Raw genomic sequence first — 22,985 nt, forward strand, 5'->3', positions numbered from 1 at the left:
TTGATTCCTTAGTCCCATTTTAGATGAACTGGTTTCCTTTCTTCTCCTCCTTTGTTTCTCTCTTAACAATTTCCACATACCTCTGACTCAATCTGGCTGAAGTACAACTCTGCCTTGATCAAAACCTTCAGTGGATAACCATCTCTTGCAAAATCCTTTTCATGCTCAATATCATTTCCAGCCTTTACTTGTCAGTCTCTAATCTGCATTTGCAGCTGCATTTCCCATGCTTCTCCTTGCCAACTCCAGACCAGCCTCTTGTCCATTCTTTTGTCACACTCTGTAGCATAGTATTTATGTGATTGTGTTCATATCATATCCTCAGATAGGTGTTTCCTTGTCCCAGTCACTGACTAGTTAATTAAAAGTCAAAATGTCCCCTACCCCACAATCAGAATTAATCTCCCATTCTGTATCTGTAAATACTACTTTTACGTTTTTCCTTCCATTATGGTATCCCATTCTACTTTTTATTATAGCCTTTGGTTTTTGCTTTACTTTTGCGTACCTGTACCTAATAGATTACAAACTCCTTGAGATAACAGCTATATCAGTTTAACCTTGAAAGCCACAGACAAGCTTGCCCAATCAATGGCTGGTGCTATTCAGTCAGTATGAATAGAGCACCTGCCTTGACTGGCAGACATCGGTTTGAATCCCTGATATGCCACAAATAGCTATGTAATCTCTTTTCTTTCTTCTGGTTCCCCAGCTTGTAATAGGAAGATGATAATACCACATTTGTAACGTGCGTATGCAGATTAAGTGAAATAATGTATGGAAAGCATATAGCTTAAAATAATGGCCCATGACACTGCAAAAAATAGTCATGATTACTGCTGTTACTGTTACTATAGACATGTACTCACCATTGTAGAAAAATATTGTTTTGTTTGAGCTTTTAGGATTAATGACTTTAATTGTGTGGCTAATTTCTAGCTGAATATAACTGAAGCTAGAAATTACCCATTAGCCTTACTATTAAATATAAAGCATGTTTTCACTATCTTACAGTCTTTTATTATTACTTATTTTGGCATTACAACATTTTGCAGGCAACAAGGATTGCTTGCTTCTTCAATTTTTCCAGTAACAGAGGGCTAAACTGCTGTCAGTATTTGTGAAAAGAAGGATAATACCAAGCCTTAAATCCTATCTAGCCCAGTCTTTTCCATGCTATTTTGCAGTAAATGAGTTGAATTTCCTACGGTTAGAGTTATTGAAACCTGACATGTGGTGTTGGAGGGAACAATAAAACACCAGAAGGACTTCTTTAGCCTGCCAGTGGGCTATTCTCCCCCTCAGGTTAACTTTTGTTGAGTATATATGTTCTATTAGAACTTGGATGGATGGCACAGTCAGAATGCGTAGTCTTTGTACCAAAGAACTTAGTAAAATTGAAGTCAACGAAGGGGAAAGGTATCTAATTATATTATGCTTTTGTAAATTGTTGGGAAAGATGTAGTGCAGATCATTCCTAATTTGAATTAGGTGTTTTGTGCTTATTATGTTAGTGTTTCTTAGAATTGAAATTATGGGAAGATGATTCACTGTGAGGAAATACCTAATTTTTTTACCTTCCTTTTTTCCAACTAAAATTAGGAATAACTCATCAAAGAAAGGAAAAACCTGATATAGTCACCAAAAAATGACAAGAATTCATCATATATATTTAAAGCATATGTGTCGTTTTCTACACTGGTGAAAATAGATTGAGGAAATAGCACTAGAAATTGGCTTAAGACCTAGACACTGGTAGAAGAATGACATATTACCAGAGACTAAAATACCAGAAGAAGAGAGGAAATTAATGTCAGTTTCACCAACTGATGATGATGGTGATGATGATGGTGAGAACATTTAGTAGGCAAATTTTCAGGCCCTGTGTAAGTCAATTAATGGTCATTGTTTCATGCTGCAGTTTTTATAAGAATCTCAATGAAATGCATGTTATTATTTTTACCTTTGTTTTACAGTTAAAGATACTAGGGCTTCAACAGATAGTCTTACTCAATGTTGCATAACTTGTAAACGACAGAAGTGGGACTTAAACTGAGACCAGGCTAACCCACTGTCAGTACTCTTAATCCCAGTGCTGTACTGATAAGGCTATAATTTTTTCTGTAGGTGACAGTGAGGGCAAAGTTCTGAGAGTGCGTTCTTAAGTTCTTCTCTAGGAACACGCTCTGCTGGTTATGGCAGAGCCACCAACTGACCAGACCACCACTTCAAAGGCTTTAATGAGGGAGATTTACAGATTGACATGGAAAAACTCTTTGTAGTAAATCCTTTATGGCAGGGACACCATTTTAAGCTGCATCAGGAAGAAGACAAAGATAGACTATGTGATTTAGATACTATGTTTCCTGAAAGCCAATTTCAGTAGAACCACTCTATCAGCATTCCACGCCATTGCATGGCAATTTAAACTGCAAAGCCTAAGCAGAGGAGAGTTAGCAGTGTGATTACAATTGGTGTATGTACCCCTTGATCCTAGATGGAGACGTTCTGTTAATAATCCCCATCTGGCTATGCAAATGGCAAGATTCCATCCAACATTCCAGAGGAGGCTCTCTAACATCCCTGAGGTCTCCTAGCAGACCCAGATCCTATTTGAGTTTGGCCTTTCAACAATTTTATTATGGCTGTAGGTGCCTATTTCCAAGCACCGACAGCCTGTCATTATTAGTTATTCAATAACATCCCATTGGACATGTTCTTTAAGATTTGGCAAAATAATTACCCAGAAGACTACAGAATCCCATAAAGTATTCTCACTGATATAGTTTGACCGTACAAACAAAACAAGAGAGTGAAAAAACACAGACAAAAACATGAAAGTCAGCCTTTCTACTGAAATAGATCTCACATTGGTAATGCAAGTTTTATATAATACCAAATATCTATTATTTGAGAAATGAAAGCACACACAGCTGCTGTGAAATAAGAACAGAAGTGAAATTTCATATTAAAAAGGAGCTAATTCAGACAAGCATCGGAAGTAACATTTTATTGGTTCTAAGACATTTTTACATTTCAGCATCTTAAAATAGGAATTCTTTTTAAAAGATGGCCTCTCACAAATACTTTGTCGTGAAATGGTGGTAACATATAAGGCCCCTTTTAAAACATGAGCGAGATGATGTCATTTCTGTTCACATCTTCCTGGCTTTGGATCTCCATAAAATCCAAGAACCTTAACCGTAGACTACATGGCTCAGTATGATCTGGCCACTCACTTGCTTCTCTAACCTCATTTCCCAGGACTTTACCCCGCCCTCGTTTTTTTCTCTCTTTCTTGCAACCATGCTGGTCTTTCCATTCTTTTTTTTTTTTTTTTAATTATTATTATTATACTTTAAGTTCTAGGGTACATGTGCATAACGTACAGGTTTGTTACATATGTATACTTGTGCCATGTTGCTGTGCTGCACCCATCAACTCGTCAGCACCCATCAACTCGTCACTTACATCAGGTATAACTCCCAATGCAATCCCTCCCCCCTCTCCCCTCCCCACGATAGGCCCCAGTATGTGATGTTCCCCTTCCCAAGTCCAAGTGATCTCATTGTTCAGTTCCCACCTGTGAGTGAGAACATGAGGTGTTTGGTTTTCTGTTCTTGCGATAGTTTGCTGAGAATGATGGTTTCCAGCTGCATCCATGTCCCTACAAAGGACACAAACTCATCCTTTTTTGTGGCTGCATAGTATTCTATGGTGTATATGTGCCACATTTTCTTAATCCAGTCTGTCACTGATGGACATTTGGGTTGATTCCAAGTCTTTGCTATTGTGAATAGTGCCGCAATAAACATACGTGTGCATGTGTCTTTTTAGCAGCATGATTTATAATCCTTTGGGTATATACCCAGTAATGGGATGGCTGGGTCATATGGTACATCTAGTTCTAGATCCTTGAGGAATCGCCATACTGTTTTCCATAATGGTTGAACTAGTTTACAATCCCACCAACAGTGTAAAAGTGTTCCTATTTCTCCACATCCTCTCCAGCACCTGTTGTTTCCTGACTTTTTAATGATTGCCATTCTAACTGGTGTGAGATGGTATCTCATTGTGGTTTTGATTTGTATTTCTCTGATGGCCAGTGATGATGAGCATTTTTTCATGTGTCTGTTGTCTGTATGAATGTCTTCTTTTGAGAAATGTCTGTTCATATCCTTTGCCCACTTTTTGATGGGGTTGTTTGTTTTTTTCTTGTCAATTTGTTTGAGTTCTTTGTAGGTTCTGGATATTAGCCCTTTGTCTGATGAGTAGATTGCAAAAATTTTCTCCCATTCAATGACCATACTGCCCAAGGTAATTTTTAGATTCAATGCCATCCCCATCAAGCTACCAATGAGTTTCTTCACAGAATTGGAAAAAACTGCTTTAAAGTTCATAGGGAACCAATAAAGAGCCCGCATCTCCAAGACAATCCTAAGTCAAAAGAACAAAGCTGGAGGCATCACGCTACCTGACTTCAAACTATACTACAAGGCTACAGTAACCAAAACAGCATGGTACTGGTACCAAACAGAGATATAGACCAATGGAACAGAACAGAGTCCTCAGAAATAATACCACCCATCTACAGCCATCTGATCTTTGACAAACCTGAGAAAAACAAGAAATGGGGAAAGGATTCCCTATTTAATAAATGGTACTGGGAAAATTGGCTAGCCATAAGTAGAAAGCTGAAACTGGATCCTTACTCCTTATACGAAAATTAATTCAAGATGGATTAGAGACTTAAATGTTAGGCCTAATACCATAAAAACTCTACAAGAAAACCTAGGTAATACCATTCAGGACATAGGCATGGGCAAGGACTTCATGTCTGAAACCCCAAAAGCAACGGCAACAAAAGCCAAAATTGACAAATGGGATCTAATTAAACTAAAGAGCTTCTGCACAGCAAAAGAAACTACCATCAGAGTGAACAGGTCTTTCCGTTCTTAAATCACCTAGGCATACTTCCACCTCCAGGTCATTGCCCTTGGTGTTTCCTTTCCTGGGAATGTGTTTCCTCTGCTGGGAATGTGTTTCCACTGAGAAGCCCATGGTTCACTCTCACATCTACTTCAGATATTTATTCAAGTCATACTTATTTAGGCTTTCCCTGGCCACCTTATCTGAGATTGCAGCATCCTAACATTTCCTGTCTACTTTTCTGCTTCATTTTTCTCTCTAGCATTTATTACCAGCGGACAGTTCGTATTTTTTATTTACCTTGCCTATAGTTTGTCTCTCCCCAGTAGAGTATAAGCTGTGGTAAAAACAGGGATTTTTGTGTATTTTCTTCACTACTGAATCTCCAGGTCTTAGACAAATGCCCGCTACAGACAAGACACTTAGTAAATATACACTGAATATATGAATAGCTATAATATAAATGTATAAATACATATATATGAATATGCCAAATATAAAAAAATAAATCAATAGATTACATACTGAAAGGCTGATAAGGTGGGGAAGAGGGTAAATATTACACTAAGTCTGTCCGGTGGCTCATGGTCTAGGATCTGGGCATCTTGCGCTATAAACTTGCCTCTGTTACTGGCTATCTGAGTAAAGTTTACAAGTTAATCCCTTGGGCCTCCAGGCAGGACTAGAGTATGGATGTTATAACCTCTCAGTTAATTGAGCCTTCTGCTAAAAACAATTGAAAAATGAGGACCAGAACTGGGAAGCTGAAGTGACTGAAACCGTATTTTTTAATGTAAATATTATCACCAGAAATGGTAGTTGTAAGGAGAGTCTTAATACAAAAGACTTTGGAGTTAATTTTTGGCTCAGTTGCTTTTGTTTTATAAATAGTGAAACTGAAGCCCAGGATTTGAGAGATTTAGCCAAGGTCAAGTGTTAATTGGTGGCCAGCCATAGAACTGTACTCAACAACCCTGACTGAACCCCGTGTTCTTTTTACTTTCGTTAGTACATATGATAAATACTGGTGATTAAAAACAAAAAAGAGTTATACTTAGGCTATTTTGGTATTTTGTTCAACTTAATATTTGATGAATTCACCTAATGGAAATAATACATAGGTCAATTTGTCTCTCTTTGTGACCTAATTCAGCTTCCAGAGGAGATCGGAAAACTTGAAGATAAAGTGGAATGTGCTAATAATGCCCTGAAAGCAGATTGGGAAAGATGGAAACAAAATATGCAAAATGACATCAAGTTAGCATTTACAGATATGGCTGAGGAGAATATCCATTATTATGAACAGGTAATTAGTGTTATTTGATATTGCTTCATTTTAAAGTTATATTCTCATTTACTTTTGGTCTGTCCAGTGTTGAAAGAGTGTATTAAAGAACCAGTGTCACATTCTGATGCCCCTCTGGTAGCTCAGTTTCGATGAAGTTGTCAGTTACATTTGGGTTTTTATCCTCAGTTTGTTGTTTTGGATTTCGATTCTTCAAAAGCATTTGATAATGCTTTCTAATGATTCTCCTAACTACTCCTCTTTCCTCTCTCTTTTCCATTTATAAAGATTTGGCAAAGGAAGGAAAGGAACAGCGGTTTGAATGAGCAGAAAATCAGTTCAGGCCCTGTTCCCTATATCCTTGCTATCCCCATCTTCTGTAGCTATTCTAAAACCATCAACAAAGGAGCACCCCATTCCATCAGCAAAAGAGTAACAACATCTTTTTTTTTTAAGTTCATTTTGTTTTTCAGATGATTGTATTTCATTTTTTTACAACTAACTTTTCCTCAGATAAGGTTTTTTTTTTTTTTAATTGTAAACATACTTTTCCTAGAAAGTATATTTTAAAATAACATCTTTAACTTTATCTCTGGCTGAATTAATGAATATATGAAATTATTATATTAACAAAATTATGTCCTATAGCAGTGGTCCCCACCCTTTTTCGTACCAGGGACAGGTTTCATGGAAGATGATTTTTCCATGGACCTAGGTGGGAGCGGGGTTAGTTTCAGGATGAAACTGCTCTACCTCAGATCATCAGCCATTAGTTAGATTGTCATAAGGAGCATGCAGCTTAGATCCCTTACATGCGCTCCTGTGAGAATCTTATGCTGCCTCTGATCTGATAGGGAGTAGAGCTCAGGCAGTAATGCTCACGCACCGCTCACCTCCTGCTGTGTGGCTGGGTTCCTAACAGGCCAGTGACCAGTTCCAGTCCGTGGCCCAGGGGTTGAGGTCCCCTGTAATTTAGAGTATATAGTGCTTATCAGTTTAAAAGAACTTTAAAGTAAAATATTATATATCTTGAAAGATTAACTGATATTGATGTTTTTATTCAACAAGAGTTAATTAAGCCCCTTCTATCACCAGACATTGGGCCTGGCCCTGGAGAGACCACAGTATGCAAGGCAAATAATCCCTTTCTCATGTAGTTACAGCCAATGATGAGAACAGTCACAAAGAGAGCATAACAAAATGGTATAAAGGTTAGGTATAGAAAGACATTGCAGGGGCATATAACCTAATCTAGGAAAAATAAGGATATGTTTATGCAGAGACCTGAATGAAGAATAAGGACTTGCCAGATAAGGGTGTGAGAAATGGAGTTGGAGGCAGAGAAAACACATGTACAAAAGCCTCGAAGGGAGAGAGAACATGTTCAGATAACTGAGGTTCTTTTTTGGAGGAAGAAGGAGTGAAGGTAGTTTTGAATTGAAAGATTAGGCTGAAGAGTGCTATATAAATTTAATCTTTTACTTTTAAGGGAAATGGGAACCTTTGAGTAGTTTTCAGCAGGGAACTGACAGCATCAGACTTGCCTTTTGGAAAGATCACTCTGACTGTACATGGGTCAGAGTTAGGCAACACTGGACAGGATGAGACTAGTTAGGAGGCAGGAAAGGCAGAGATGTGAACTGACCTAGGAGTTTCATGTTAGTGGGCTAGAGATTATCGAACAGATCCGTGGTTTTGTTTTGTTTTGTTTTGTTTTGTTTTTTAACTGGGTAGAACTGGAAAGATCATTTTCTGTCTCTCCTTAATTTTTCATTCTGGTAACAACTATAAGTAAAATCAAGTATCTAAAATGAATTTCCCATAAATCTCAGATTTTGAATGATATAAAATATTTCTTTTTAATAAAGCACATTTATCAACATAAAGCTTTATTACCATTTAACTGTTTAAATCCATAGAGCTAACCTTACCTCTCCTTTATAGTAGAAATTGTCTACACTTAAATTACAGAATTGTTAAGAAAGACACTTGTTATGAATAACAAAACAAATCAAAAATTTAATTGAGATAATTTATAAGAAAATGTCTTAAAACATGCAGTTTTCTATAAACGATTATAAAACCTAAGTATATTAGGGTATAAAAATCACAGGACAAATGCACTTAATATATTTTCCTTTAAATGATAAGATCTGCCAATTTTTCTAAATTTGGATTTTTTTTTTTAAAGTGTTCATAACAATTCCACAGCATTCCAACTAAAATGTTTGGGTTTTGACCATACTTCTCACGTAAATACGTATTTTTTTCAGTCTCATTGATTGAATTCAGTTTATATAAAACGTTCCTTTCTTAGAAACAGTTAAAAGAGCATTGCTGTGCCATATTGCAAATTTTGTTTTTCACAGCAGTTTCTATCAGTGTGTGTTTTTAACTCTTTCCCCAAGTGTACTACAGTTCTAAATGTTACAAAAATATATCAAGTGTCCTCCATCTTAAATGTATAAATTTGGAGGGATCATTGTTTTTCGTTTGTATAACTTCCAGAGATCCTTATAGCTCCATTTATTTGTTGAATTTTTTCCTGAGTGAAAAACTTGTAACAGATTTGGCACATCAGTCCAGTAAAACAAAATCTGAAAGTTGGAGCCCTTAAATGGTCAAGGATTCTTAGCGAAAGATTAAGGCCTAAACAGCAACAATCCACCACTAACTATTAACATCAGAATATCTCAGATATACAGGGAAGAGAAATGTTCCAGAGACCATTCATTTCCTGTTTAATTTCATCACATTCTAATGGAAATACTTCTTTTTTCATCAGTATTCCCAAAAGGGTCTGTTCCTAGTGTGATGGATGAAACAGGGTATATATACATTTGCCTTTGGATTTACCTGTATTAAGTTCTGGTCACAGATTGTTTAGATATTAAAACTTAAATATTAAAATGGCAGAGGGAAATTAGATTATAAATATGAGGTATGGGTCTGTATCCAACTCCAGTTATTATCATATTGTACAATAATTGTGTCATGTTATACTTAGAGGCATCTATTACATCTAAGAACATGTAATAATCAGTGTCATGTTGTACTTAGATGTATGAATTTATTGGGAGAGAGTTGATTCTAAATCCACAACGGGTGTCTCAAATGAAACTTTTACTAGGTAAAATGATGTTATTCACATTTTGTTCTATATGACCAATAATTAAGGATAAATGTGTTGAGTCTTTTTAAACAAATGAATAATAAAACAGTAAAATTAAAAATCCACTTGAGCAGGATGAATGATTTCAAAGTACACTGATACTCAAATAACGAAAGAAAATGACTTCCTGCTAATGTAAAGGGATTCTAAAACAGTAAAACAGGACGTGTTGGATACAGGGCGTGGATATTTCCTAACATTTTTATTGAAGGTGCAAAAGAAAATCTGCTTTGTTGTTGTCAATGCTGATGGTGCTAATGATGAAAGCTTGAGAGCAAGTGATTCCTGGCTTATCTTATGAACTGGAAGAGCGCATTCTTCTCAAAACTTTATTTTAATATCATTGAATTCACTTGGCTGTCCAATGTCCTCTTACAATTAGACTTTGAGGGCTTATTTGGACATTCTGACAGGAAAGTGTAGCCATTTAGGAACTGCTTTGGAATAGCTCTGGACTTGGCAAGAACTATTAATATAAAAGAGAACAATTACCTTTCGGCTGGATGAGCACAAAAAATGGGGAACCGTCTACCCAGTCCAGTGAAATCACCTTTGTTATTAAGGAGGTGACAGACAGCTCTGATGTCCTTTTGGTCATTTAATGTCTTTGTTTTATTTGTCTCTAACATATCAAGGACAAGGTTGATAGTAAGAAAGGGTAGGGAATTCACAAGAGTTATGATAAGGGTAGGGTTAGTAAAAGGAGCTATGTTCAAATGTGTCTATGCAGATTCTTAATATGTGCCTGCTAAATTAACATTTCTGAGTACCTGCTATGATCTGGGCCTGCTCTGTATCTCACATGTGGCATCTCACATGACCTTCTCTGTAACTCATGGAGGTAGTGCTCTCCTCTCTCTGCAGTCTTGCTGGCCCAAGTTTCTACTAATGTTAATTTTTGCCAAATTGCAGTTTGTAGTTAAGTGAATATGATAAAGGAAAATAGTTTATTCCTTTGCATAGCTTATTTTATAATATAGTTCATTCCTTTGAATAGTTTATTTTAAAATTATTAGTGGATATATGGAAATGCTTATTTTATTATCTTATTTTTCTGGTTATAATATTAATACAGGCTCACTGAAAACAAACAATTACAGCAACAAAAGCTCAGTACACAAATGTATGATGAGGATAAAGAATACCCATATAATCCTTTCTCCTAGGGAGTGGTTCATTTATACATAATTACAGAAAATAATTTGCTATTTTAAGATTAAATTATTGTTAGATTTTCTGCATGGGTCTTTGGAATGTGTCAGCATAAAAACACATATGTTTAGTTATTTAGTGTCACAGTCATTAAAATGAATATATATTATTTTGAGTTCCATATTTTTCATTTATTTTACATGTTTCCACGTAGTGTCATAATTTTCTTATGATACATCATACTGATGTATATTAGCTTAGATAATTAATAGTTGAACATTTGTTTTTTTTCTTTTCTTCTATCATAAGTATACTATTAAAAATAATTATAAATATTAGCTTTTTGAAAACTTGGTAAGAATTTCAAGAAATAAGCAGGTCCATGATTACTGCATTTCTTATTCTATCAGTCTTATTTAGGAATGCCACTTCCCTCATGTAAACTCATTTATGTGAGATTCTGTTATCGAAGCCCTGTGCTAAACACGGGTGGTGCGGCCTGGGGAGAGATGATCCAAATTCACACTTAAGTTTTGCTGTTAGGAGGCTAAAGTTGATTGGGGAAAAATAATATATAAAAATATTTATTCATTTATTTGATTAACACAACCCTAACGTTATTTTTTTTCTAATGGCAAAGTATTTAAATTAGTTTTTTTACTTGATTGTAATGGACAGACTCAATAAAAGGTTCTATTCTTAGCAGATAACACAAATATATTTATATGGACATCTAGCAAGCAGAAAAACAATTATAGCAAAGGAAAATTTCTGAAAGATAAATGAGAAAAAGAAAAAAAAATCATTATAAGGGTATACCATCGAGCCAGATGAACAGTACTACTGTTTTCTTAAAATCCAAGTCTAGTTACTTATGGCTCATTTAAAAATCACAGAAATTTTGTAAAAGTAGATCTCACAGCAGTCCTCTAAAAACTAAGTATGGGCCTGGTGCAGTGGCTCACCCCTGTAATCCCAGCACTTTGGGAGGCCGAGACGGGTGGATCACGAGGTCAGGAGATCAGATCGAGACTATGGTGAAACCCGGTGTCTACTAAAAATACAAAAAAATTAGCCGGGCGTGGTGGCGGACGCCTGTACTCCCAGCTGCTCAGGAGGCTGAGGCAGGAGAACGGCGTGAACCCGGGAGGCAGAGCTTGCAGTGAGCTGAGATCCGGCCACTGCACTCCAGCCTGGGCGACAGAGCGAGACTCCATCTCGAAAAATAAATAAATAAGTAAGTAAGTAAGTAAATAAATAAATAAATAAATAAGTATGAATAAGCGCTGAGTGTCCAGAAGGTTCTTCAAGTGTAGTTTTACTTATTTAGGGATTTATTTCTTCTTGTGTTGGGAAAATGGTGAAATAAATTCTAGTGAAATGGTTGTTTGTTTTAAACTTAATATTATACTGCATACTTTGGGACATTTTGTAGATTGTGTATATATTTACTTGAAACCATCCTGGTCCAAATTAGGACAATTTCCAAGTATTCTGAGCTTAAGAGGTTAATCTATATTGATAATGATGATAAAACTGCTACCTAAGCAAGATTTGGATGGATGGCATTTAGATTCCTGTCAGAAATTTCATTCTATTCAAAGCTGAAAATCAGAAAAAGTATCGATTTGTGCTCATCTGTGAGTTGAAAGGAGCCATGAGGGGAATAGTCTCCCTAGACTTAATTCTGACTAACAAAGAACTGTTATCTTAATATGACAGTTCCATAAGGAGACAGTACTATTTTCAAAATCTGGGGGGTGAAAGCAAAGAAGGAAAACTTGGCCATTCTCAGTCATATTTCCTAGAATTTAGTAAAGTAGCTTAAAAAATTAGAGAAAAGTTAGTTATACTTTGAAAATCATACACTCTAAATGAGAATATGACTTGAGAGGAGTGGGCAATTCTTTTTTTTTTTTTTTTTTTTTTTTTTTTTAGACAGAGTCTCGCTCTGTCGCCCAGGCTGGAGTGCAGTGGCCGGATCTCAGCTCACTGCAAGCTCCGCCTCCCGGGTTCACGCCATTCTCCTGCCTCAGCCTTCCGAGTAGCTGGGACTACAGGCGCCCGCCGCCTCGCCCCGCTAGTTTTTTGTATTTTTTAGTAGAGACGGGGTTTCACCGGATTAGCCAGGATGGTCTCCATCTGCTGACCTCGTGATCCGCCCGTCTCGGCCTCCCAAAGTGCTGGGATTACAGGCTTGAGCCACCGCGCCCGGCCGAGTGGGCAATTCTTAAAAGTGAAAAGAATGAAGCAGGTAAAGAACCTGACACAATCGTACCTGTGGACCATGGACCATGGAAACAAAGATGATAGAGGAGGATACAGTCAAGGAAGAATACAGAAAAACACAGGCAATATCAGTGAAAGCATATGTCGGGAAACAGAGAGTTTTGGGGGGAAAAATGTGAAGAGCTTCCAAACAGCACCAGAGTCAAATGAGAGTAGGTATGAGGAGCCTCTTTGGAAGCAAGAAAATTAGGAATTCATGTGTTATCAAGAAATTAATAAAAATGAATTCCTAGTGGAAACTGTGTAATGGGAACGAAGAAAACAGAACTACCTCATTTCTATTTCACTGCTGTTTTATCCATGAAGGAGAATGAAACTATAAGATGAAAAGGTTAGGCAAATACAAATGAAAGTTAACTAAAATCCAGTACATTTGAAGACGTAATAAAACAAAAACTATCCATTGCCACAAAGAGATGGCTGGGTGTCTTCTGTTTTTCAGTGAGTGGTGCAAAAGCCCGCCCTTTACCAACCTGAAAGCAGTGCTTACAAAGCCCCAGTTGAAGCTCTTAATTCTAAATTTACTCATAGAAGGAAGACTGACAGACTGTCACTTACTCAGAAGAAATGCAGGCCATGTTACTTTCCTAGGTGAATCCTAAAATTACCCCCAGAGAAGGTTTTCAGCAATACTGGAACAATGTTTCCAAAGTAGTTAACCTCCTCTGTAACTTCAGATACACACCATGCACAGTCAATACTTGCTCAACCCTTTATCAATAGCCTGTCTTAGAGAGAGAAGAGTGGATATGATAGGGGAGTTACCCACATAGAGTTGTTCAGCATAGTTTTTAGCCTAAGAAATGGCAGGTAGTGTTTGAGTTTTCTTTTAAATTGTTGGAACAGAGGTGTAATAGATGGTCTGTATTGAATCTTTTTTTTTTTTTTTTTTTTTTTTTTTATGTTCGCCATAAAAAAGACTCCTGGGCTGCATCTCTGTCAAGAGGCACATTCTTTAAAGTTAAATTCTCTTTCCTTATTATGAAAACAAAGAAGCTGACTAGAGCTGGAATAATCCAGAGTTATCCAGGACAGGGAATTTTGAACCCATAACAAGGTGCATTTCTTTTTACAATCATGCCTCCTAATAGGTACTAAAGCCTGACCTAAACCCTAGACCTCAGAAGACAGATGCCCTCGTGCTAAAATAGGCCTTCAGAAAAGAGCATTCTATGTCTTTGGAATTATGTGAAGAATATCTCAGAACTACATTATACACCCTAAAATTGAATAGATTCCAGTTACATGTAGGCTATATTTCTGGCAAAGCAAACACACCAGCTTGAGAGGATAAGAAGCTTAGAAGTTTACTCAGTCTAGCCATTTTTATACCAGTTAACTTTTCCAATTCGTTACATCCTTGTACCTACATTATCTGCTGTCTTATTCATTGGGAAGTACTCACTGGAAGCCTGAATGCATTAAGAAATTCAGGTTACATCATGCTACTTTTCTATGGATCATCTAATTTATTTAGGGATGATCATCAAAAGGAAAACAGCAACTTTTCATCTTCTTAATGCCATTAAATGGCAATACATTGAATAGAGTGTTCTCCTTGTGTTTCAAGAGACCAACATTGTTATTGATTGTTTATTAACCTTGTCCTTTTTACCAAATATATCACTTTTTTGTTGAGCAATCAGTTCTTATTTGAAATAGAATCTAAAGGCACATAGAAATGGTCAGAGCAAAAGATACAGAGATGGAATAGTCTTCTGTGATTCTAGAACATCTTTGGAGGCAAGCCACCATTAGACTCCAAGAAACTGCCTTCTCAGTTTGACACATTACCAGGAAATTTGGATAAGTGAAGAAGCAAGAATTGTAAGCTGAGCTCAGGGAAATCTACATTTAAGATATTTCACAAATAACTTTTTAATAATTGACTATTATAAATATCAGAGGAAGTCTCTGGGCATAGTTCTTTGGGTCTCTAATTATTGTATATTTGTGGTATACATGATCCCACAATCCTTTACTTCCACTTCTTGAGGATGGCAAGTTGATAGCCACATTACTCCCATTTAGCTTATACTGTTTCGTTTTGTTGGAGAAGGTTGGCAACGCATCTTAGCATGTTTATGTTTCTAAGAAATTCTTAGGAAAGAAACCTATTCACCTTTCTTTATCCTCTCACATACCGAATTTGTTTGCTCACAGAAACCATTTATGGAGTAAATGTCTGAAATGTTCTCTAGAAAACAGAGGGAAAACAGATGATAGAGATATAAGATTTCTAATGCTCATTAGAGTGTTCATTTTAACACCACTTGAACGAGCTTAGGTAACCATGAGGTCTTGACAGAGTAGATTTTAATTCAACATGGCTTAAAACACTGCTGTATTATAGCCTACTGCCTTTGAACTTACGTTTGCATAATTTGATGCAACTTTTCACTGACGTATAGATGAATATTCCCCTACCATAGCAAATAAGAAGGTAAGTATTATCTTCTATGTTGTTGATAAGGTCCTACTTTCACATTCCAAGAGGTAAATCTAAAATCTAACTAGTTTCTGTCTGCAGGAATCTTTATATTTAAGTCAAAGTTATTTTGCATAAGTTAGTCTTTAGCATGGAGAATGATAACATGCTTTTTAGAAGTCAATTTATTTAATTTTCTGGGTATTTGTTTTGGTGACCTCTTAATTAATTTTGAAAAAAACTTAATTTTTTTCAACATTTAAGTTTTATGAGAATCATATTAAGGTCCTGTTGTATTAGAAGATATTTCTGACTTAAAAAAAAAAAGAACAAAGTAATTATTAAGTAGTTAAGCAGGTTTATTTACTAAAGGAGTTCTCAGAGTATTTTATGTGCTTATATGGTGAATCTGAAGACATAATACTTTTCTTGACTAGATCAGTGTTTCTTCTTGCAGGATGAGTGTTCTACAGAACATAGTTTAGGAAATCTTGGGTAATAGTGTTGATCTCTAATGCTACTTTAAGTGTGAACTGATATTCATTCCATAAGTTATTATAGATTCAATTTAGAAGTTGCAAGTTATCAGTTGGAATCTTTGATAGCAATTCCACATTGCCAAGACATCCAAGTGGGTGATTAGGAGGTTTGACTTGTTGAATTCTATGGAACAATTCAAGTATTGTCCAGCCTTTGTGGTGATTTGCATGTGGCATGAATTACAGACTAGTCATGGCCAGTAAGACCACTTAATGGTCCTTAGAAGGCTGAAAGAAGAAAAAACAAAACCATTGTTCTTCACCACGGATAGTTTAAGAAGCATTGCTCTGAAGCTCCTTCTGGTTTTTACAAGTCTGTTGATCTCTTACACTTAATATAGATAGTGTCCTTTCTCACTTAAAAGTTTATAATCGATTTAATATTGAAGCATCATATAAAGCATATAAAACGCAGTCAGTTTTAGAATTAAGTTCAATTGCAGCAGGATTTTATTTTTATTTATTTCTAAGGAAACTTTAGAATCAACTAGTTGTCATTTTTAGAATTCTTAACTATTATGTACTTACTTTGTTGTTTGATTAAGTGTGATTTCTTCTCTGAATTAAATTTTCAAAATCCATAGCTATAGCTCATGTTTCCATCTAGTTGTGAACCTTTTATTATGTGTCATATAAGTCTTAAATATTTTTGTTGTTTTGTAGGTTTTTACTTTTTTTTTCTTTTTTTTTTTTTTTTTTTTTGAGATGGAGTCTTGCTCTGTCACCCAGGCTGGAGTGCAGTGCTCCAATCTCAGCTCATTGCAACCTCTGCCTCCCAGGTTCAAGCAATTCTCCTGCCTCAGCCTCCCTACTACCCAAGTAGCTGGGATTACAGGCACCTGCCATCATGCCTGGCTAATTTTTTATATTTTTAGTAGAGACGAGGTTTCACCATGTTGGCCAGGCTGGTCTCAAACTCCTGACCTCAAGTGATCTGCCTGCCTTGGCCTCCCAGAGTTCTGGGATTATAGGTGTGAGCCACTGCACCCAGCCAGCTTTCTGCGGTTTTCAAAACTTCGATTGAAAATATTCTCATCAGTCCCCTATATTCTGTAATGTAATTTGTTCTCAATTATCTATGCAAATAAAGTGACCTTAGGTGTGAAATACACAGTTATATCATGCCATAGTCTGTGCTGCTTCCCATCCTTTGGGCTACATAAGTTTTTATGTAGTTAATCAGGGATTTGCATGGAAGGAGATTGCACATAATAATGAAATAATTTATAAAGTCTAGTTTCTAAATCAAGGACATTCTGCTTATTGTGCTTTGTAAATGACAGACTACATACTATGGGCCAATATAATAGTTTCTGTATAGAAAAGGAAGAAATGATTTAAACACACACACACGCACACACACAGCATTTTATCACAAATAAGAAAGGTGGGTCTTCTAATGGAAAAAATTAAAGTTGGATACCATGATGCCTGCATTAGCTAATTATAAAGTCCTAACCATGTCCTCTCTATATACCCAGTTTGCTAAACTGCCAAATAGAGGTATTCCTCCCTTCCCCCACCCCACATCCCTTTCACATACATCCCTCACAAGTCTTTAGGAGAATAAAACTGGAACACATATGTAACACGCTATAAAATAATGTGCTTAAACATCATAGTTGCACCTTAATTTTCTAATAATCCAAAGGTAAATGTGCTCATCTGTATAGTTTGTTGTACTTTGAACGTATGCTGACACAAAAACAGATAAGCTTAATGTCTGAAGTGTCTCGCATTAAACTGTATAGACTTCATGTAATTGGCTTAGTTTTAAGCAAACAACAATGATGTTGTGGTGTAGCAAAAGTATGAGTTTATAAGGATATGAATTTAAATTTTGGCTCTTATGTTAATTTCTCCTATAAAGATTTCCAATATATTAGACCTTTCAGAACCCCAATTTCCTCATGTATAAAAATGAGAGAAATGAATTAAATTTTATCTAGGGCTCCATCTGTCTTTATCAGATCTTGAGTTAGACATCTACAGAATAATAAAAAAATGGACCACAAGATGGCGTTTGTAGCTAATGAGTCCTTTTGCATTAACTATCTGTGTTGCAGTCATTTAAATATTTGCAATAATTGCAAGTGCACATTTATCACTTACATTCTTGAGAGATATGTAAAAGTAATTTTTAGAAAAATAATCTGCAAATCCTGTTATTTTTAAGTTATTGGTATTTCTAAAATTATAAATTGGCAGATGATTCTCAGAAGCTGAATTTAGACTTTTCCAAAAATGAAATTTAATGAATAATTTGAGCTATTGCAAAATAATAGAAGTTGCTTTTCTCTGGCAGTATCAACTCTAATTTCCAGATTGATTACATATCAGAATTTGAAAATATGTACCTCCTGAAAGTTTTCATTAGTGTTTCAATTTCAGGTTTAGGAGATTAAAAAACAGTTACCAAAATGTTACACACCCTATTGCTGTCATTGTAGGCATAACCTAACGATTTTTATAGATGATAAATAATTTCATGATGCTCTTGACCTAGTAGAGAAATGATTGCCAATTTGAGCTTCAATGTTTTCTCAAATGTAGGTGATATCAGCTATGTCCAGGATCATTTGAGATGACATTAAAATACTTAGAAGAAACTCAGTCATATTTCCAATTGGTAGCTTATTGAGAAAGATGTAATTATCATGGTACTCTCTCTAAAAGGTGCTTTTTGATTAAAGGTGAAAAGTAGAAGCACAACAGCTTTATCTGCCTTAATATGGGAATTTCCCGTTTTAAAATAAATATATGGGAAGGTGTGGCTTTTACATATTCTATAATAATAAGTATCATTATTATTAGGTAAATGTCTAGTTATTTTACTTTATTACCACAGAAATACATAATTATATTTTATTTTGACGTATGTAATAATTTGGATGAAAAATTTTCTAGTTAGCTGTTTCTATCAACAGTGTGGTGTCATTACCTATGGAGATATCAGCTGTTACATAGGCATCACATGGTGGCTAAGGGCATGGGCTTTGGACAAATGACTTCTGACTTTTAGCTGAGTGACCTTAAGGACTTTTTTTTTTTATTTTAGTGAGCCTCAGTATCCTCATCGATGAAGTGCTGAAAATGCCATAGATTTGTTTGGGTGTTAAAATGTAAATGTACGTGCATATACATATATGTATGTATAGGAAAGGAATACGTAAAGATGAAAGAGAAGTCTTAGAAGCAAAGGTTAACATTCCCAGTGAGTCACTAAAAATTGTTTATAAGATTTTATGCTCATCAGGTATTTCCAGGAGTCTTAACCAGCACATGCCTTAAGCCACTAATTTTACTTGAGCCCAAAATTGCCACCATAGAAAACAGGTTTTAAAGCTGCTAAACAAATGAATGAATGGATGAATGAATGAAAGAAAAGCAGTTAACTCAGTGTCTAATAAGGATTCAGTAAATGTTGGCTACTAGTAGTACAAGCAGCTGTAGTGGTACTGAAAATATTTCTCATATATTTGTGAATCTTATCTTTGGAAATTATAATGACAATTATCTTACAAATACCAAATACAAGGAGGAGAAGTAAAATTTTTTGTTTGCTGTATTCCACACTGGGTCAAGCAAAGCAGAGCAAGGCATATTTACAAATTATATGTGATTTCATTTGCCAACTTCCTGTCAGCCATGGTTAGCCTCTGGAAATCTTCAATTTTAGTTCTGGGATGAAACTTAACGGACACACATAGTTCAAACCCTTACGATGAATAGGTAAACAGGCCCAGAGCAATAAAGAAATTTGCCTGAAATCATACTGTAGAACAGAACATCTTCATATCCCACAAGCTTGAGAAAATAGTGATTCTCAAATGTGGAAGCTTCCATTGAAAGCTGTATCTTATCTATAGAAATACCATTATTGTCACCATTTACTCTTTAGAAGACGTGATCACATCTGCCTGTGGGATTACTACCCGCTTATGAGAACTGAAGAGACATTTACCTCTTCTAATGGAAAATGTCACCACCTTTACTGAAGTATCAAGAGATTTATTTTCAAAACTGAAAGTTAGTTTTGGAATTAAAACTTACTTTTCTACGTATTCTATCTGTGTGTACTGCATTTGAGGAGGTTTTCAGCCTGTGTGTAGAAACAGAAAGGCTTCGTTTACCTGTTGGGTCTGTTTTCCCCACCTCTGGCTCACCTTCCTGTGGTGGCTCTCTTTGTCTGAGTTCTCTCCTCAAAGAGAAATTGCACTTGCCTTTGGCTACAACTGCAGCCACCTGGGGGAAACGTGTACTGGATTCTCAATTAACGAGGATTTGTGATAAGCTTTTTTTCCGGTCAAACCACATCTTGGCTCATTGCATGTATAGCATATTTATCAGCTTATTTTTTTCTGCAGTGAGAAGGAGCTGTTCACCATGGTTTCCTATAGAGCACTGGAAAAAAACACAGTACTGCACTATGAGAGTCATTTTTCTTAACTGTAAAATGAAATTACCTGATTTCATCAGAAGATTATTGCATGAAATAAAACAGTATGTATGGAAAATGATGACATCTTATTCAAATGGAAGTGGAACTCCTGTTGTTGTTGGTTCTCCCATGATAGTATGAGAATCCAAAGCTAGAATGAGCTAACCAGAACTATTAAATGTCAGGCCAGCAGTGTTGCTGGGTATTTTTTATTACTACTCTGGTTTTGACAGATACTAACTTTCTTCACTCACTGTAATGATTTAAAAGTGGAAAAAATTGTTTGATGACAATGCAAAGCCAAATAAATAGAAACATCTTTTAAAAATATTAACTTATAAGCAAATCTCACACTAGGTTTTGAGATTTTTTTTGGTTGTATTAACGATTCTTTATATCCTCCAATTATAATCCTGAGCACAGTAAATACTCACTGTAATAAATTACTTAACTATATGGTATAAACAATATATGTCTTGAGTTTTTCCTTAGGTTTCATACTCAAGAGCAAAGAAATTTAAGGAGCCTTAGAGATCATATTTTTGTTGTTTATAAAGATTTGTGTACATTAATTTGATATATGTGCAGGATGTCAGGTAACACGGGTGAATATTAAACATTGGTGGAAACAGGCAATTACATTTATTTAATTAAAAACCTGCTATCAAGAATCCCAGAGTTATCTGGTAGCGTCAGGAGCTGCATAGTTCAAGGTCAGATCTCAGCTTTGCAGGCCCAGAAAAAAAACCATATTGGTCAGCAACATAAGTGGGGTTCAGGCTTTTAGGGCAAAACTTAATATTTACATGTTTGAAGAGCAATAGAAACCAAGGTATCAGTTGATTAGTGTTCAAATAGAAAAGTGCAGTTTTCTGATGGCCAGCATCTTAGCATCAGTTGTTCAATATATTCCTTCTCTTTAGAGTCATCTGCATTTACTGAGCACTTACCATATTCCTGGCATGTATTAATTCAGTCTTCTTCAAACAATAGATACGTTCCTAGAAATATATACAGAATTTCCAAGATACATGAAGGGAATTAATTTCTATACACTCACCTTTTGTAAATACTCTTTCCTAAAATGTGATCAGCCTGATGCCCCAGCAATCAGGGTTTCTTACCTATTTCTCCTTCCAAAATCATCCTTCTACTATGTGAAAGAAAGGCATCTCATTCTCATGACCCAGTGACTTATTAAATGTACCCTGGTGATGGTTCAGAAGATTGACTATCCATTTGTTGATGGATAAATACTGGCATACAATTGATGAGATTTATAATGTAAACACACTTAGACCATTTGAGCCTCAGCTTTCTCACCTGTAAAATAGGATTGACAGTAGTCATTGTGAGGCTTAAAGAAGGTGATATATAAAGCATTCATTATAATGCCTAACCAAGTATTCATATCAGTATATGGCAGTTGTTAATGTTATTTCTGTTGCTATCCTATGTCAATTGTTCTATAATATTCTGTATTTCAAAACACATACTTTTTCTGCTTCTGGTATGGAAGATAAGGAAATCATGAAATAGCTAATTTGTCTTATCATGTTTTACTATCCCTTTTAGTACTTACTTTAGAAATGAAAATATTAGCTCACATCACTAATTAGCATGGACAACTACTGAATATCTTGGATCTTTATTAAACTAGCATGGTTAATGCAGAATATGAAAATGATAGGAGTTTGTTCACTTGAGGACTAACACCATCTTTGGTGCAATTTGAATCACTTATTAGACAAGAATTCTAAATAGAGCAGGCTGCTTAGAATTTCATTTTGAATTTTACCTGGAGAATGTTCAGAAGTTTATTTAAATGATAGTTTTGCAGTTATTAAAAATACCTAATATCTTCTGAAAGTAGTAATTGCTTTGGGGCTGCCCTGCAGGGGTGCCAGATACAAGATTGTGTATGGGTTTGCAGAGAGCAAACCAGAGAACTCTAGCAGAAAGATGGTTTGCAAAGGAAACTGAGGGCTTTTCTCTAAATGTAAAGTGTGGTGCTGTTCCCATCAGCCCTCTCCACCCAGTTAATAGTTTTCTGTTTCGTAAACATTGTGGGTAGATTTTTTAAAGATATACTTCGGCATTTTTGTATTTCCTTCTTTTTTAAACTTGACATTTGGTGAAGGAGATTTGTGAGTTGTTTATGAAACTGAGTTTTTTGTTTTCTTGCTATTGAAAAGCAATAAAATACTGATAATAGCTAATATTTATTGCATATCTGCCTATGATGTTTATTGTAGCTTTTTGGAAGTGTTGTTCCTCGGGTTGTGGAACTTCTCCTTTGTTCCTAATTTGCTGAGAATTTTTTTTTAAATAAGGAATGGACATTGGAATTTGATAAATGTTTTTTTCTCTATTGAGATAATGTTGCATTTAATATTGTCATTTGATAAATGATTGGATGTTAATCCAGTCTTGCATTCGTGGAATAAACTCCATTTGGTTATGATGCATGATTCTTTATAGAAATTACTACATTTGATTTACCAAAATTTTATTTAGAATTTTCATATCTATGTTTAGGAGGAATAATGGTCTGTAGTTTTCTTTTCTTGGAATATCTTTGGCTCTGGTATTTTGGACAGCATCCCCATGTCTTCAATTTTCTGGAAGAGATTATATGGAATTAGTATGATTTCTTCCTTAAATGTTTGCTGTAATTCACCAGTGAAGAATTCTGGGCCTGGAAATTTGTGTATGTGTATGAAGATATTTAACTACAAATTCAGATTCAT

General features: G+C 35.5%; 1 protein-coding gene across 3 annotated transcripts in view; it reads left to right on the forward strand.

Annotated features, from left to right (window-relative positions):
- SNX7 (sorting nexin 7) overlaps positions 1–22,985 on the forward strand; it is a 108,534-nt gene that overhangs the window by 79,565 nt on the left and 5,984 nt on the right. For all 3 annotated transcript variants that reach the window (XM_025367452.1, XM_025367462.1, XM_025367472.1), the window contains one exon: positions 6,083–6,235. In XM_025367452.1, coding sequence (XP_025223237.1) covers positions 6,083–6,235 — 153 coding nt within the window. The remainder of the gene's footprint in view (positions 1–6,082; positions 6,236–22,985) is intronic.

The sequence above is a fragment of the Theropithecus gelada genome, chromosome 1 (assembly GCF_003255815.1).
Source record: "Theropithecus gelada isolate Dixy chromosome 1, Tgel_1.0, whole genome shotgun sequence".
Taxonomy (NCBI): Eukaryota; Metazoa; Chordata; class Mammalia; order Primates; family Cercopithecidae; genus Theropithecus; species Theropithecus gelada.